Consider the following 15727-nt stretch of genomic DNA (forward strand, 5'->3'; position numbering starts at 1 on the left):
CAATAAGCGCCTTATTAATCGTGGCTATAGGTATGATATACCTATAGGTGATTGTTACCGTAACTAATTTGTATAGCATTGCCTCCTCCCATGTTATAACCATGAGACATACCCTTCATGTCATGCATAAGTCATAACAACTGGTACCAGAGTTGATGGTTACGAACATGACAGCCAACAACAACCCCGCTAATTAAGATAAAGGATGGTTGGATGACAATTGAGGGGGGGATTGTTGGAAATTTGTTAAGTGTGAATAAAAAATTAAATAAAGAAAAAAGAAGTCTCACATTGATTAATAAAGGAGAAAGTTGAATATAGCTTATAAGTTAAAGGACCCATACATACATTGACTTGGTTTTCGATGAAAGATGTGGTGTCCTTCACTAATGTGGTTTACAACTCATCAAGTGGTTATTAAAAAACATATCAATGTCTCTTCTCAATCTATAACCATGAGAGAAGAGTGGAAATAGGTTGAGCTAAACTGAACTTTGTTTAAATAATAGGTCTAGCTAACCTACTTAAAAGTTATACAACTTACCCCCCAAAAGAGGTTCCACTTACGGTGAGCCAGTTATAAAACTGGTTCACCATGGACCAGTTTTATTCTAACCGTTAGATGTATTTTTTTTTAATATTAACGGTTCAGATTAATTAAATATAAAAGAAATTATTTATTAAATATAAATCACTTTACTAAAACACCCTTTTCACTTTTTCTACCCTAACCCTAGCAGCCTTCTCTCCTACCTCTGAAAAATCCATAGCCGCCACCACCCCTCTCCCTCTCATGGCAGCGCCGCACCACCTCCCTCTCCCTCCCATGGCAGCGCCGCTCTCTTCTTCTCACTACCGCACCACCACCACCACCCAACCACCCCACCACCACCTCCACACCCATCTTAACCCATAACCAACCCCACTCACTCCTCCCAACGTTTCATCCTCTTCTCCTAACCCATATGAAACCCAACACCACTAAACCCCCAACCCACCGCCACCACCAAACCCCCACCAACACCCACGAAACCCCCAAACCCAGCACCACGGCACCACCACTAGTGAATGCAAACAAGGATAGATAAACCGATCTCATCTCCGTTCCCCCACCTTCGTCGCCAGCCGTTGGGGCTCCGTCGTCGTCGAACTCGTCCACCACACCCTCAATGTCTTCATGGTTTTGACAGAGGAACAACCACCACCACCAGATTTGGGTTAATTCGTTTCAGATCTGGTGGTAGTTTTGACAGAGGAATATGGAGATGAATGAAGGAAGATGAAGGATAGAGGAAGAACCATAGAAGAATGATGGAAGATGAGGATTTGGGGTTCTGGATCTGAGAAGCCTTCGTATTTTTCGATTGTTAGAAGCTTGAATCCTTATGGTAACGGAGCAGAGATAATGAATCCTTTTTTTTTTATCTTCTTCTTCTGTGTTCATCTGAGTTCATCTGGTTTTTGGTTTTGGGATGACAATTTGTGTGTGTGGGTTGGTGGTGGGGGAGGAAGTCGAGGGTGTGGGTGGTGGTGGTTAGGGGGTTTTGGATGCAAGGGTTGCAGTGGTATTGTGGGGAAGCGGGAGCGTGGTGGCTGAGGAAGGGAAGGTGGTTGTTGTGGTGGCTGGGCGGAGGAGGATGGTTGCGGCGCGACTGGTGTCGGCGGCCGGAGAAGGTGGTGGTGTTGTACCATGGTGATAATGGAAGGAGATGATGATGATGGAAGGAGAAGGAGAAAGATGGAAAAAAAAATTGAGGCAGGGATATTTTCGTACTTCAATTGTATCATTGAAACTGGTCCATGGTGGACCAGATTTAAAATATTCCACCGTAGGCGCAGCCCCCAAAAGATTAACACTACAAGAAAGAATTTAATTCAATGATAATCGTTTGGAAGCTTCTTTGATGGAGCAACCTCAAGCCCAACAAGATGTCCAACAACTTCGCGCATAAAGAGCAAGAGCAGTACCCCCTTTGTGGGTTTGTTTCTCCCCTAAGCGAGAGGTTTTCTACCCACCTTGGATGGGTTTGGTTCTCTTCTAGGTGAGAGTTTTCCTTTAATCGGCTTTATTTTCTTGTCTTCCTCTTCTAGATCTCTCTTTCTTCTTCCTACAGCCTCCACTCGTTCCCCCTTTCCTGCCTCCAACCTTTTTTCTCTGTTTCGTTTCATCTTCACAACCATCCTCTTCCCCTCTCCTCTCCCGTCCCCTGACTACCGTAGACACCAATAGACCCTGTTTTCGACGAGGTACAACTGAGCCACCTCTCTCCATGCCAGAGGCATAACTACGGATCCAAGCTTCTAAAGAGTTGAACACAGCAGCATCAAATGGAGATCTGAAGAAAGGAGACAACTTTGGTTCTTGTTGATGGTAGATCTTGGGTTTTGAAGTGGGGGCTCTCATTTGTTTTTAGTTCTTCTGTGTTTCTTGATAGTCTTACAGATCCATTCTGCCACTCTTCCGCCACCTTTATTGGCTAGGTATTGAGACCTGATGGCTAGGGTTTGTTTGGCCCAGTTTTCATGGGCTCAGTGTTGTGGGTCTGATCTTTAGGCTTGGACTTGCAAGAGTTCTCTTAAATCTCCCTTAGTTCTAACTCAGTTAAGATATATGTTTCTAAGGAGTCACATGCTTAAGTGTTAACGAACTATCTTTGTAAGTTAATTTGAGATTATGACCCAATTTTCTTCATGTAATATGTATGATCTACGATGATCAGTTGTAACTGTCATTGGACTCCCTTTGTTATTAAATGAATTTGAACCTTAAAAAAAAAAAGCAAGAGCAAGAAGAGCTCAACTTTTTCAAATAGGTAAAAACGAAAGCATAAAAATGATCCTTACCACTTCCCCACAAACTGCCACATTCCTATAAAGGGAAAAAACTCCGTCAGAATTTAGTTTCACCCACTCAAACTTTGGCGGGGAGGAGAATTAGGACAAGTAACACTCCTAATAGTTTATTGATACCTTTTAAAGTTAAGTAAAAATTTAAAATAAATTTTACTTTATTTTGAAATATATTTTAAGCATCACTTAAAAAAAAATTATCCACCAAAAAGAAAACACAAATTATTTTTTTATTTAAAACCGTATTTATAATTCTTTTAAACCGGACAATGGGCAGCACGTGTCATCGGAAATACATCCTTGATCCTTCCTCGTAGTATTGTACATTTGTACCTCATAAAATATCGTACATTAATGTACAAAATATATTCACCAAAAAAACCTTAAACTTTATAGTTTTTTTGTTTTGTTACAGTTACATTAATGTATCTTCTTATTTGCTTTCTAGAAATAGAAAAAAATAGCCAAGGGATTAAATATAATTAATTTGTTAAAAATATTTCTAACTTTCTTCTTTTGATTATTCTTATAAACTACTAAATGTTCACCAAATAAAATTAAAAAAATAACTATTCCTTATCCGTCTACCTTTCACATTACCAACAACGCCTAACAGATTAATATACACAATTGGTAGATAACTCTCCCGACATATGATTATTTCAGAATTTGATTGTGTCATCATCACCTTCACCAAGATCTAACGTAGAACCCTTCTATCAACACATTTTGACTTAGTAAGGACGTAACATTTCCTATAAAAGTTGTATGTTCAATTTCCACCATCGATGTAAGAACTATATTGATCGGCGATCTATAAATACATAATCGACCTATGATCCTAAAAGCATGTCAAGACTCGTGGTTGCGACCATAACTCACTTCATCCTTTTGTTCATAAAAAAAAAATTAGAATTGGTAAGTTTACTCTAAATATTATAGTTTGAAAGTTAGTCTTATTTAGAAGCATATAAATGAACAAATTAGACATGCTTTAGAAAAGAAATTGCAGTATTGCACACGAACAACATATCTCCCAAACATGATTTCAAAAAAAAAACATATCTCCCAAAAATGAATTCACCCAATAAGGGAATAGAGATCAAGAAAGAGAGAGTTCCAAAATCAAAGGGGATAAAGAGAAAAGAGAGCGATTAAGAAAGAATATCAAAAAGTATTAGTACTAGTAGTAGACATTAATAAAGATATATAGAATCACAGGAAGAGCATGATCATCATCACATCATTCCATATTCATGAGTTAGCAACCAACCAGAAACCACTACCAAGGAGACATGAGTAAACAAAGCCCCCTATAGTTATACTCTAGCTACTTCAATTCTCCTAACCACATACATAATATCAATGTTAATTAATTACTCTCAAACTAATGGTAAGAACGAAGAACAGCTCCACAAAAAGTGCAAACAAGTGCCCTCCATGATTTCCAGTAAAAAGGGACATAGCAAAACCTCGTCGCCGTCTTCATATCCGCCACACTAGCTCCTCCGCCACACCGTGAGCAGATCCCCGCCGCCGGCTTGCTCCGCTGCATCTCCCTCCTCTGATCCACCAGGAAACAAAAGAACACCATTATCCTCAATGATCCCTCGTCGTTTCTTTAACTCTAGCTAGTTCTGTTTTGATAGTTTTGAGAACTAGCAGTTGAGGAAGATGAAGAATATATAATAAAACTGAATTGATGCTGAGTGACAGTAGTTTGTTGGGGCAGGCAATGGAGTTTAATGTCTTATGAGAAAGCTTGCTTATCGCATACCCCAAAATGGGCCTGTTTAAAGTTCGATCATGTTTGAGATTATTTTTGACGGTTGAGAAGGTTAACGTGTGGAGAGTTGTTCGATGTTTAGTGAAAATACAAAGGTTAAATGCACGTGGCAGTCAAAGAACGTGTTTTTGTAATAAATGACAGGGCGTAATGCTGGTGGCAGTTGGTAGGTCCTTGTTGATATTTTGTTTGCCAATTGCCAGTTTGCTCTTCTGGCCCCGCCCCCTGTATAGATCTTGGGTTTCTTAAAGTATATTCCTTAAAACCCATAGGTTCAACATGATTTCGTATTTTACAGCTTGTAAGTTAAGTGTGTGTCTGGATCAGTGTTAGAAGAATTGTATATGATTAAAATTGCATCTTGTCAGAATTGAATTTAGTAACGTGAGTTTAAGTGACGTGATTTATGTTTCAGAAGCAAAAAATAGTTGTTTTTGGATTTCTGGATCCACGTTTGGCCTCTCCAGATTTGAAACCAAACACACACTTACTCATAATTGATTTTCGTAACGAAGTACAAATACACAGAATCGGATCAGTTAGATGAAGAAGTTACTTCAAGTTAATTCTGCCCGATCCGAATCAAACTCGTAAAATTAATTCTCAAAATTGGTTTCCAAACATCTTCAAAACAATGGAGATCCACGTTTGAGGTTCTGATCCACGTTTGGAGCTCAGATCCACGTTGAGAATTGGAACCAAACACACCCTAAGTCTTCACTCGTTCTTTAGGGTGAGGGTAAATTTAACATGAATGCAATCACAACACAAAATAACTAGTTCCGAGACAATGCCATTGAGAGCTAAGATAATCTAATGTTTTCATATTATTTTCCAAGTGTAAATTGTGAAACTATAACAAATGATTTGAGATGTTATTTTTCCTATTAGAACTCTTCGAGCTTCTCCTATAGTTCATTGGTTGACAACATATCTTGCATATATATATATATATCTGCTGGAACATTCATAGTCACACACATACGAATTACACTTACAACTCTTCCGTTCTTCACTTTGTAAATGTTTCATTTCAACGTCTTTTGTAATCCTAATTGTATCAATGCATCCGCACGCTACTTGTAGTTTTGACAAGTTGAAATTAGTTCTTCCATAAAAAATTTATCTATGCAGTTTTCACATCATTTGAAGACTTGACATTGTAGCCGTATGCAATACTTTCAAACTAGGTACCACTCTTCTTTTTTATCTATGTCGTTTTTAACACAATTTTTTTTTTCTCTCACACTCCCCAATTCGAATTCACCTTCTCCCCTAGTCAAATATCTGAAAAATGTCTCATAACACTCAAATATAAGAGTGTAGAAAATCATATACAAGCAACAAGTTTAAAGCATCAATTGCAACTGCCCAAATTGACGCCCCACAAAACAAGGCTGATTTTGAGGCTTCTTATCTCCATGTTTTACAACACTTGTTCTGACAACATTCGCAAGTAGCCTCCTTGAAATTAGGAGGTCATCACTAACTTATGTTTGTATATAAGTTTCACATGGCCTTGTTCTGACAATCTTCACATAGCTTGCACTTAGCATTGCTACCATAGAGCAAATGGCTGTCGACCTACCTTTCAGTTAATATCCATAATTTGGGCACTATAAGATCTCCTCTTATGTCAAACTTCTGGAGAAGACAAAAGTGCTGCTACCATGCCAAAATTCCAGATGCCTACAACAAGTGTCAAATAGGATGAGGCAAACACTTCGGCCAACACTAAAGAAGTTAATCCACACCTTAGAATCTAGAATATGTGATCTCCATCTCATTATGACAATCCTATAAGATATGAATGATTGACTCCGGAACCAATTCACAGAGCGAGCACAAGCCACTTTCCATAAGAATATTTTTATTCTTCAAAAATTATAACTGATTCTTTTTTTAGCCCGAAAAATATTTTACAAACCATATTGTTAATATCAAATATAGACAATATTCTCTGTAACAAGTCATACATCAAGGGAGCATCTCAGTCTGAGACAATGTTAGCCTATCTATGCACAACTACAATTTCTATGTTAACCTTTTAGTGTGACTCAATTCCTAGGCCAAAACCTAGGGAATAAACATCCAAACAGAAAGGGTGCAAGGAACTGGAAAATCATCAGGAACACATTTGCTGGTGCCAATTTCCTCATTTAGTCGCCCTCCCTGCCTATCACATAGCTGCCATCATGGTCCCTCTCGCAGCCGCGCGCTTCATCTCTGCAGCCTTCCCACTGCCGCGAAAGTACATGTATACTTGCTGCAAATGCAAATCAATTATCAAACAAGAAAGTAGATGCAAAGTCAAAAGAATAACAAGGCAATTGTTTATTATAGTTAACCTGCATAACCCAGATGCTTAAGAGTGATTCTATCGTGAAAAAACCAAACCCAATTAAGTAGAATACCTGCAATTCAGCCCAAATATTAGCATCATTCATACATTTTAATCATGACTTGAAGTAAAATTAACCCTTCCTTTTGGAGCAAAATAAGGTCCAACTATTGTTTATGACTCTTTATCAAGAAACTAGTAGCAAATTAGAAGGAAAACAAATAACAACACAATTGGAACATACCCCAACCAATACATTGTAGGTCAACACCTCAAGCGCAGGTAGTATACCTCTGTCCACAGCATAACATAAAAAACAACACAACCATTAGTTCGAATAAAAGTGCAATCGTGATGAAAACGAAAAATTATTGCAATTAAATAACTGATCTAAGTGTTTTCCTATATAATTATATAAAAGGAATGCAAGAGTGGACAGGATCTCACGTTAGAGATTTTCCTTTGAAGATAATTGGAGGAGCAACTGCAGCAAAAATGCAGAACGCAACATGCCACTGCTTGGACATAAATTGGAAAAAGGACATGAGCACTTTGCAAAATCAGCACATTATGAATTATTAGAAAATATAGAAAACTTACAATGTAACACAGGAAGAACCAGCCAAACTTTAGAGCACTGTCTGTCCTGTAACACGTGATGGCACATAATTGTAAACCAAAAACATACCAAATCGGAATGATAAAATCAGGTTAAAAAGAACGAAGGATCTCGATTTTCAGTAGATAAAATTATTCATTTTCATAGCATTCCTTAAAAGACATTTACATCTCAGTGCTTTTTTAATGCAATTTGGTCAAAGGCCAACATGCTCCATCTGTCTCCACAAAGTTCCCTAAATGGCATACTAGTATACTACTGTTGCAACAACATACTTGATGCTTCATATTGGTGATAAGGCCAACTAGATGACATTAATAATTTTTCAGAGTTTAAAAGAAAGGCTGAAAACCTATTGCATATACACACCAGACTAGAAAATTTTGAATTCAATCAGATTGATGACTACCTCATAGCACGATAAAGAGGGCGATACCATATCACATAGGATCCAGGGGCACCAGCAATGAAGTATATGATAGCAAGAAACCATATTGACGTACCTACAATGTAAGTCAAGTTCATGTCAATAACAGCATGGCCTAGTATGATTGATGGTCCAATATGAAGTTGTAAAACAAACCTTCTCCTTTGATCCAAGCCATAGTAACAGCCACAATATTCCATACAAGACATATGATAAAGCCTGCAGTTTGTCGCAAAGTTCCAAACTAAGATACAATAATTAAAGCAAGATAAATTCTTATAAAAAGATATTTATACTGGAAATTTCTGCAAAAGGGGGAGAAGGCTTTGTAGTTCTATTTATAGAGCGAAGGAAAAGAATGGAAGATACATCTCCCAGCTGAAAAAGAAAAAGAAGACATTACCGTGTCATGTACATTTGTCAGAACTCAGAAGTTACAATGACATGGTACATGAGTTTTAGAAGTCTTCAACTTTGTTATGAAATTTATTGAAGCAAACTTCAATATTAGTCTAAGAAAACAATAAACGATAAGAAAAAAATGTGCACACTATGATTCTTTTAATGAAAACTGCCTACCAAAACGAAACTCCTTTTAGCATAAAATTTATCAAGATCAAGACTTGCAAATCTTTTGAAAAAAAATGGACTTCAACATACCTAACCATGTTGTAAACGCAACATACTGGATCCTTTGAAGATGCAATGGTATTTCTTTTGCAATATCATGATGAATGATGGGGAAAAAAGGAGGCCAATTCTTTTCCTCTATAACTATTCCAGCTGCAAACAAAAAAACACAATGTAAACCACCAAACTGAAAGCAATGTTCCTGTAAATCATATTGGCTTCAGGAGGTATAGATGAGCTCAAAATACCTCGTGCTATAGCATCTTCCTTTCGCTTTAGCTCCTACAAAATATCAAGAGATCATGAATTACTTTATTAGTACAAAAGATATGATATTCAGCTCACATAGAACAGCGAAAAAAGAGATCAGTCTGAATAACCTGTTCCCTTCTTTTCAACTCAGCTTCTCTGGCTTGAAGTTCTTTCTCCTTTGCCTTGATGTCCTACAGTTTAAAATGAAATAATTGATTTTATATTTGGTCAGCAGCACTATGGCATGATAGTTTTGACATTTTCATAATCTGATTTATCTACCTTTGAGGTATCAAGAGGAATGTCAATAGTTGCTCCACGATCATAAGGCTCAGGAGGAAGGGGTTTAAGCTTTGAGGTTGCAGGGGGAACGCTTCCTGCGTTCTGCAGGTTTATAAAAAAAATGTAGAAATTTAATGAATGATAAAAAGGCATATAACCTTTTCTTTACATTTCAAGTTCTATATATTAACCACAATCAAGGAACTATATCGATGCAATGCCCTTGCTCAATCTAAAAACAGAGGATACTTATCAAAAGTTAAAACATGTCTATTCAATGTCCATCCTTAGTCCAAATATGTTAGGAGATCAATCAAATAGAGAGAAGATATGAGAAAAAAAATTCTCTATTGATTGATCTTTTTTATTAACTTATATAAATAGGTATATACACAGTTTAATGCAGTTCAATTAACTGAATCTAACTACCTTAGTTTACCAAACTAACTCAACAGCATGCTGCTATAGTCAAATAAATAAGGGTTTCAAGTTAATAAAATGAAAAAGTATAATGAACACCCCAGGTAGCAAATACACCTAGAAGAAAGAGAAGTGAGATATATGATGATTGATATAATAGGAAAATAAGAAAGAGAAAATGGGAAAATGAGTGTGAATGAATCAAAACCCTTAATATAATGATAGTATGGAATGAACGGGACGACATCTAGTAGTGTAGAATGCACCTCCACTATAATTGATTTTCCTTTACCAGCTCCATCCTAATATTCTCAATGAAAATGCATAAATTTATAGATCTTTAAAATATTACTAAGTAAAACTAAAGGAACCAGCAAAGTCAATGATAAACATTCTCAATATATGTGTGTGTGTTAAGAAAGATAGATAATTTAAAGCTAATAAATAATTAAATATCATTACAAAGAATGAATGAATGAAGGAATCATTGAGGGGCTTTATTCTTAAGAAACATTTTCTTTCAAAGTTCTACAATCTGATACATGAACAAGTTCCACAACATTTGACAATATCTAAAAGTTTTACCATATCATCGCGCAGCTATAGAAGCATGAATTGATAGGTCCATTTAGCTATATACATTACGAATTTCATTCAATTCATCAATGATTTCATTCAACATAGCATTGAAGCCATAAATCAAATGCATGCAGTTTTATTCATCAACAACATGCAATTACAATGTGAATGTGACACGAGATGAAACTATTCATGCAATGCGGTAAGGAAAATGAAGAGAGTTAAGATAGAAACTCACGGCGGCGAAGGGATTGACATCTTCTTCGGCGAAGGGGTTGGAGTTGGTGTCGTAGTTACTCATGGAATTTGAGGCCAAACACGGAGATCTAGATTGGAATCAAGGTGAAAAAAGAAAAGAAGAGAAAAAAAAATGGATACGGGAATTGATGAGAAGAGAAATTAAATGAGAATGGCATTCAAAAACAGGGGAGGAAGATGTTTGTTGTAGGCCTGGGAATGGAAATGAACGGCTTCTCGTTACGTTAACGCTGGTTTGTTTGTTTGTTTGTTGAGTGGGAAGGAAAACTGAAGAGGAGGAACAATGGGGAGGAAGGAAAATTTTCATGCATAATCTTTCTTTTTTTAAGAAAATTCCATGCATAATCAAAGTTTAGGGTGGTCTCTAATTTAATGATTTCATAATTTTGATCTTTTGTCATATATGTGATCATATTAGCAAAATTGAAAAATTAAGGGGACCAAAATTCTAGAATCACTAATCTTGGGGGACCAAAATTGTGAAAAGAAAATGATGGGGATCAAAACTGCAGAACCACTAAACTAGGACAAAAATTGTGAAAATTAAAGTTGGGACACCAAAATTATTATGTTTGGTTCATTTCTTAGGAGAAGACTCTCCTAAGACCATTTTGTTTCCCCTCCAAAAGTGAGGAATTGGAGGGGGATATTTTGTTCGAAAAAAATGCTTTTCTTCACTTTTAATGGTGGCCTTGCTTCCATGCTCTGGTGTCTTCCTTCTCTTCCATGTGGTTCGTGCCAAAATATTGTTGTTAATGTGCCAGTGCATGCGGTGAAATAAGCAATATCATCATACCTTCTTCTTGGGCTTTCATCTTACCATTCAGCTATTATATATTTTGTTTGTGCATAATATTTTTCCTGCATCTAATTACTTGTTCTTTTCAGGCTTCTTTCATGCCTGTTGTGATTCTAGCAGTGAATAATGAGGGTATTATAGAGGCAGTTTGGATGAGCTTCTTTATAAGCTCTTATAGAAAAAGAGCTTTTTGTAGAAGCTCTAAATGAAAAAGCTCCTCTTAAATAAGCTATTTAGCGTTTGGATGCACACATACATAAGTGCTTATTCAAGTAGAAAGTGGCGTTTGGATACATTTGTATAAGCACTTTTATTTTATAAAATTACGAAAAAGGTCATGATTTTAATATTAATAGATTCAAATATTTAAATACTAAAAAATTTATCATTAAACTATTTATTAGTAAAATTATTTAAGTTATTTTATAAATAAATATTATATTTGTAGCTTTTAATGAAATATTTTTGGCAAAAAATATTTGAACAATGTTTTTTTAAAATAACATTGAAATGTTTTATTTATTTGTGTTAGAAATTTTCAAAAAATTAAATGTGTGTGTACACTAAGCATCTCTACTAAAAAAAAATGCCATAATATCATAATGTTAACAATGCTCTAACAATAACGTCAAACCATATCAAGTATCAAATAGTTAATACAAATCATAATTCGTAGTCTTGAATATAATCATACCACCTTACAAATAAAAAGACATATCTACTAAAGTATCATAGATAACTAGGAAAAAAGCTAAACTCGTGTTGGAAACATATTTTTGATGTGTTCCCTAATTTGCTCCATTTGCAAGGAACTTTGAAAATCAGGTTCCTCCCATGTAACAGTACTTGGGCCAGCTTCATTTTCTCCTCCTCCATCTTCATTTTCATAATTTGCATCAAATTCTTCATCACTTCTATCATTTCTTCTAATAAAGTTATGCAAAGCCATACAAGCCGTAATGATTTTGTTTTGTGTCTTCAAATCATAAGAAGGCATACTACCTAGTATCTTCCATTTTGCTTTGCAACAACCAAATGATCGTTCAATCACATTGCGAAGACTAGAATGATAATAATTGAACACCTCAACTCTCCCTGTTATTCTAGGTCCATTTCTGAATTGCGGAAGATGATACCTATTTTTTTTGTATGGCCCTAGAAAACCCATAAAAGTAGGGTATCCCGCATCAACAAGATAATATTTACCTAAACAATAAAATATTATCGCATGTTAATACATAAGTGTAACAATATTATATAATTATAAGTTTTAAATATTACGTACCATGAGGAGGATGGGGAAAATGCAATGATGGTCTACGCAGAGCCTCCATAAAAATCTTAGCATCATGTGCAGAACCCTCCCACCCAGCCCAGACAAAGGTGAAACACATGTTGAAATCACAAGCAGCCATGACATTAGTGGTAGTGTAACCTTTCCTACCAATATAAGTTGCCTGAAGTTGAGGAGGAACACAAACTCTTATGTGAGTACCATCTATTGCACCAATGCAATCTTTAAAATAAGGGTAATATCTGACATCATTCTTAATCTCATCAGGAACATCACTAAATGATGAGTCAATAGGTTTAATTATGTCTCTTGCAAGTCCACAAACAGCATTTAGGACGCTATGAAACTGTCTAGATATTGTTTCTCCAGAATGTTGGAATCTCTCCTCTAAATTGCGAACAGAAGCTGGTTGACCCACCATGTATAAAAAAAAAGCAACCTGCTCATAAATTCCCACATTGCGAGTTGGCCTCAAGTTATACTTGTTTTGCAACACATCACATAAATGGAAGAAGACATGTTTCTTCATTCTAAACATTTGGTAACAACGAATCGGATGACCATTTAGAATTTTAGAAACCCAACGATAACCTGTTTGATCTGAATCTCTACGTGGACTTTTGACAACATTACTCGTGAAGTAATTCACAACTTCGCATACAAGTGCGTACACAACCTTTTTCTTCTCCTCTAACTCTGATGAAGACATCCTGTGAGATTTCATTGTTAAAATTATATCAAACCAATAAAAGTGGAAAGCAAAACTAAAATATCATGTCATAAAATATCCAAACAAGCTCATAGAAGATCACATATCCAAAATTCAGAAAGTCATAACACTAACATATGTCATAAAATATCCAAACAAGACCACATAAGATCGCATATCCAAAATTCATAAAGTCATAACACTAACATATGTCGCAGGATCATTTTTAGATCCAGGATCACTTGACTCAAAGCTATTAATAACACGTTCCAATTGACTAGAGAGGTTAGCCGCAGCCCCAACTTTCTTCTCACCCTCTCTACCTCTCTTCCTTTGTCCATTTCCCCTTGAAGATGATGGTTGCGCTGTCATTTCTACCTCAATCCCATGCTCTTCTGTTTCGGCCTCATCAATATCAGCATCAAATGACTCTTCCACTCTAATGCTTTGACCGTGAGAGTCTCTTGAATCTTCAGATGGAGCATATGCTGCAAGACCAGTAGCAACTACACCCTTGAATAAAATTTCCATCTCAGGAAAAAATTTCAGACCTTCATCTCTAAACTTTCCAACCTCAGGACTCTCCTGTGAAAAAGAAAAACAAGGATTAACACTTGCAAAACTCAGGAAATTGTAGAGCAGATCATGCAAATACAATAGCTGAAATAAACAGTCATCACACATACCTTGATTTTGGCCTCCCACCATTCATCACTAGCAGCTACTGTTCTCTTAGTTGCATCCCAACCAAGACCTGATTCTATTGCATTAAGCTTTGTCCATAATGCCCAATCTACTTTCAAATGATCCCACTTATTTTTAAATTTTTTATAATCATATGCTAACTTTGTGGCATTGTTGAACTTGGCTTGTATATTTGCCCATCCAGTTCTTGTAAAGTGAGTGTGAGGTCTATTCCCAGCACGTACCTCTTCAACGCACACTTTCAAAAAAAATTCCAAGATTCTTATCACTCCAATCTGCTCTCTTTCGTTTCACATGAACTTGAGACATTTCAACAAGCTTTAAGAAACAGTATATAAGTGAATGGTAAGCACATCATTCAATTCAATTAATATTGCAAGTTAACTAACTATCTTTCTTGAATTCTTGACAGTGCATACAAATGGAATATTAAAATTTACATAAGGAAATTAGCAATCAAAACAGCAACCGTTTCAACTTGTCCATGAAATGAAATGCTACCAGAGAACACAGTACATAGATGATGATGCCATTGATAATTGAGAAAAAAGAAAAAAGAAAGTAGAAAACAGAATCAAACTTAGAAGCAAAAGAAGCTAAAAATCAAACCTACCATTGATAAGTGGGTGTAACATACCAAAATGAGTGTGAACAAGCAATGCTTTCACATACCTTCTTGTAGAAACTTGGTATTGTAGAAGCTTCAGCACTTTTCTTCTGCTTTTCCTTAAAAATGTCAAGCAAAATTCTCTTTGTTTCAAGCTGTGCAAATTAAAGTAGAAAATCAAAATGGGGTGTTGTCAAGTTCTGCAAATTACAGTTCCACCATGCAATGAAGCATTCAACTTTGAAAGAATCACCCAATTCAATTTTCTTTAGCTTTAATCCTTTGCTTCAATTTTGTTTTGTTGGTCTTTATAGTGTTAAAATGCTTCAAATTGTCACACTTTGATTAGTGTTTACCATATCATTGTTCCTCAAAGTTAAACAGTCATCACACGTAGTCTTATCACTTGTTAACCACTAAGCTTAAAATGATCAGAAGATGACATTAACAAAGTCTCAAAGCATATATATAGCACCATGATCACTAGCCATAAGTTAATCATAACAAATCTACTACAGGGAAACAGAACAAAGAAATAAGAAATAAAATCTAACATAACTACATAAGACACATACAGATCCATGTAATTATAAACTGGAAATTTCAGTGTGGTGATTTCAATTTCAATCACAATGTTGAACTGGAAATTTGGGGAACAAATTCACACAAAATGAAAATCACAAAAATCAGAACGCAACCAGATGAATTCGAAATTGGCAAAGAACAGAACCACCAACAGAAAGTGAATCTCTCAAAATTGATAACATAAGCAGGATCAATTATCAAACCCTAATCAGATTATAACATATAAATCCCAATTTGATGAATTCAAGATAATGAAAACAGAGTTGCAATTTGATGAATTCGAAACAGACGAAGACGCACCTTGGTAGGAGAAATAGAGAGAAAAGGAACTGCACGATTGGGTTTTGATGAACTGATTCAATTCGAATGAGAATGTCGATGAGTTGAATCCAAAGAACGTCGATCGTGACGGCGGCGGCGACGAGATTCAGTGGGGAACCATTTGTGTGCTAGGGTTTAGTGTTTCAGATGGAGAGAATTGAAATGTAGGACAAGGCTTGTCATTCTGATATTTTGCTAAGGGTAATTTTGTCAATAAAGTTTTAGGTAACAGCTTCCCGAAAAAGCAGAAAAAATAAGCTCCA

General features: G+C 35.9%; 4 protein-coding genes across 4 annotated transcripts; all 4 read right to left on the minus strand.

Annotated features, from left to right (window-relative positions):
- Nucleotides 1-4005: 4005 nt before the first annotated feature.
- Nucleotides 4006-4591, minus strand: LOC130746762 (uncharacterized). The gene has a single exon (XM_057599485.1). It carries the CDS (start codon nt 4442-4444, stop codon nt 4238-4240), a length of 207 nt encoding a protein of 68 aa, XP_057455468.1. The 5' UTR covers nt 4445-4591; the 3' UTR covers nt 4006-4237.
- Nucleotides 4592-6509: 1918 nt separating this feature from the next.
- On the minus strand, nt 6510-10724 carry LOC130746760 (secretory carrier-associated membrane protein 1-like). Its single transcript, XM_057599483.1, has 12 exons — nt 10425-10724; nt 9188-9289; nt 9034-9096; nt 8902-8935; nt 8684-8806; nt 8180-8242; nt 8006-8099; nt 7578-7623; nt 7425-7492; nt 7222-7270; nt 6985-7050; nt 6510-6902 (listed from the first exon to the last, which is right to left on the minus strand). Exons 1-12 carry the CDS (start codon nt 10485-10487, stop codon nt 6816-6818), a joined length of 858 nt encoding a protein of 285 aa, XP_057455466.1. The 5' UTR covers nt 10488-10724; the 3' UTR covers nt 6510-6815.
- A 1134-nt stretch (nt 10725-11858) lies between these two features.
- LOC130746761 (uncharacterized) lies at nt 11859-12655 on the minus strand. Its single transcript, XM_057599484.1, has 2 exons — nt 12529-12655; nt 11859-12449 (listed from the first exon to the last, which is right to left on the minus strand). The coding sequence occupies exons 1-2, from the start codon at nt 12635-12637 to the stop codon at nt 11995-11997; spliced, it is 564 nt and encodes a 187-aa protein (XP_057455467.1). The 5' UTR covers nt 12638-12655; the 3' UTR covers nt 11859-11994.
- Nucleotides 12656-13342: 687 nt separating this feature from the next.
- Nucleotides 13343-15141, minus strand: LOC130744903 (uncharacterized). Its single transcript, XM_057597063.1, has 4 exons — nt 15121-15141; nt 14624-14713; nt 13933-14226; nt 13343-13831 (listed from the first exon to the last, which is right to left on the minus strand). The coding sequence occupies exons 1-4, from the start codon at nt 15139-15141 to the stop codon at nt 13433-13435; spliced, it is 804 nt and encodes a 267-aa protein (XP_057453046.1). The 3' UTR covers nt 13343-13432.
- Between the last annotated feature and the right edge of the window lie 586 nt (nt 15142-15727).

The sequence above is a fragment of the Lotus japonicus genome, chromosome 3 (genome assembly GCF_012489685.1).
Source record: "Lotus japonicus ecotype B-129 chromosome 3, LjGifu_v1.2".
Lineage (NCBI taxonomy): Eukaryota > Viridiplantae > Streptophyta > Magnoliopsida > Fabales > Fabaceae > Lotus > Lotus japonicus.

Excerpts from the sequence above, each read along its gene's own strand:
- LOC130746762 (XM_057599485.1), bottom strand. The coding sequence starts at position 4,444 with ATGGTGTTCTTTTGTTTCCTGGTGGATCAGAGGAGGGAGATGCAGCGG.
- LOC130746760 (XM_057599483.1), bottom strand. The coding sequence starts at position 10,487 with ATGAGTAACTACGACACCAACTCCAACCCCTTCGCCGAAGAAGATGTC. Across the intron at positions 8,100-8,179 it reads GGCTTGGATCAAAGGAGAAG|GTACGTCAATATGGTTTCTT; the intron begins GTTTGTTTTACA and ends CTTACATTGTAG. Across the intron at positions 7,051-7,221 it reads CCTACAATGTATTGGTTGGG|GTATTCTACTTAATTGGGTT; the intron begins GTATGTTCCAAT and ends GCTGAATTGCAG.
- LOC130746761 (XM_057599484.1), bottom strand. The coding sequence starts at position 12,637 with ATGTGTTTCACCTTTGTCTGGGCTGGGTGGGAGGGTTCTGCACATGAT. Across the intron at positions 12,450-12,528 it reads TTTTCCCCATCCTCCTCATG|GTAAATATTATCTTGTTGAT; the intron begins GTACGTAATATT and ends TTTATTGTTTAG.
- LOC130744903 (XM_057597063.1), bottom strand. The coding sequence starts at position 15,141 with ATGGATCTGTATGTGTCTTAT. Across the intron at positions 14,714-15,120 it reads TGGATCTGTATGTGTCTTAT|CTTGAAACAAAGAGAATTTT; the intron begins GTAGTTATGTTA and ends TAATTTGCACAG. Across the intron at positions 14,227-14,623 it reads TACCAAGTTTCTACAAGAAG|ATTGGAGTGATAAGAATCTT; the intron begins GTATGTGAAAGC and ends GAAAGAGAGCAG.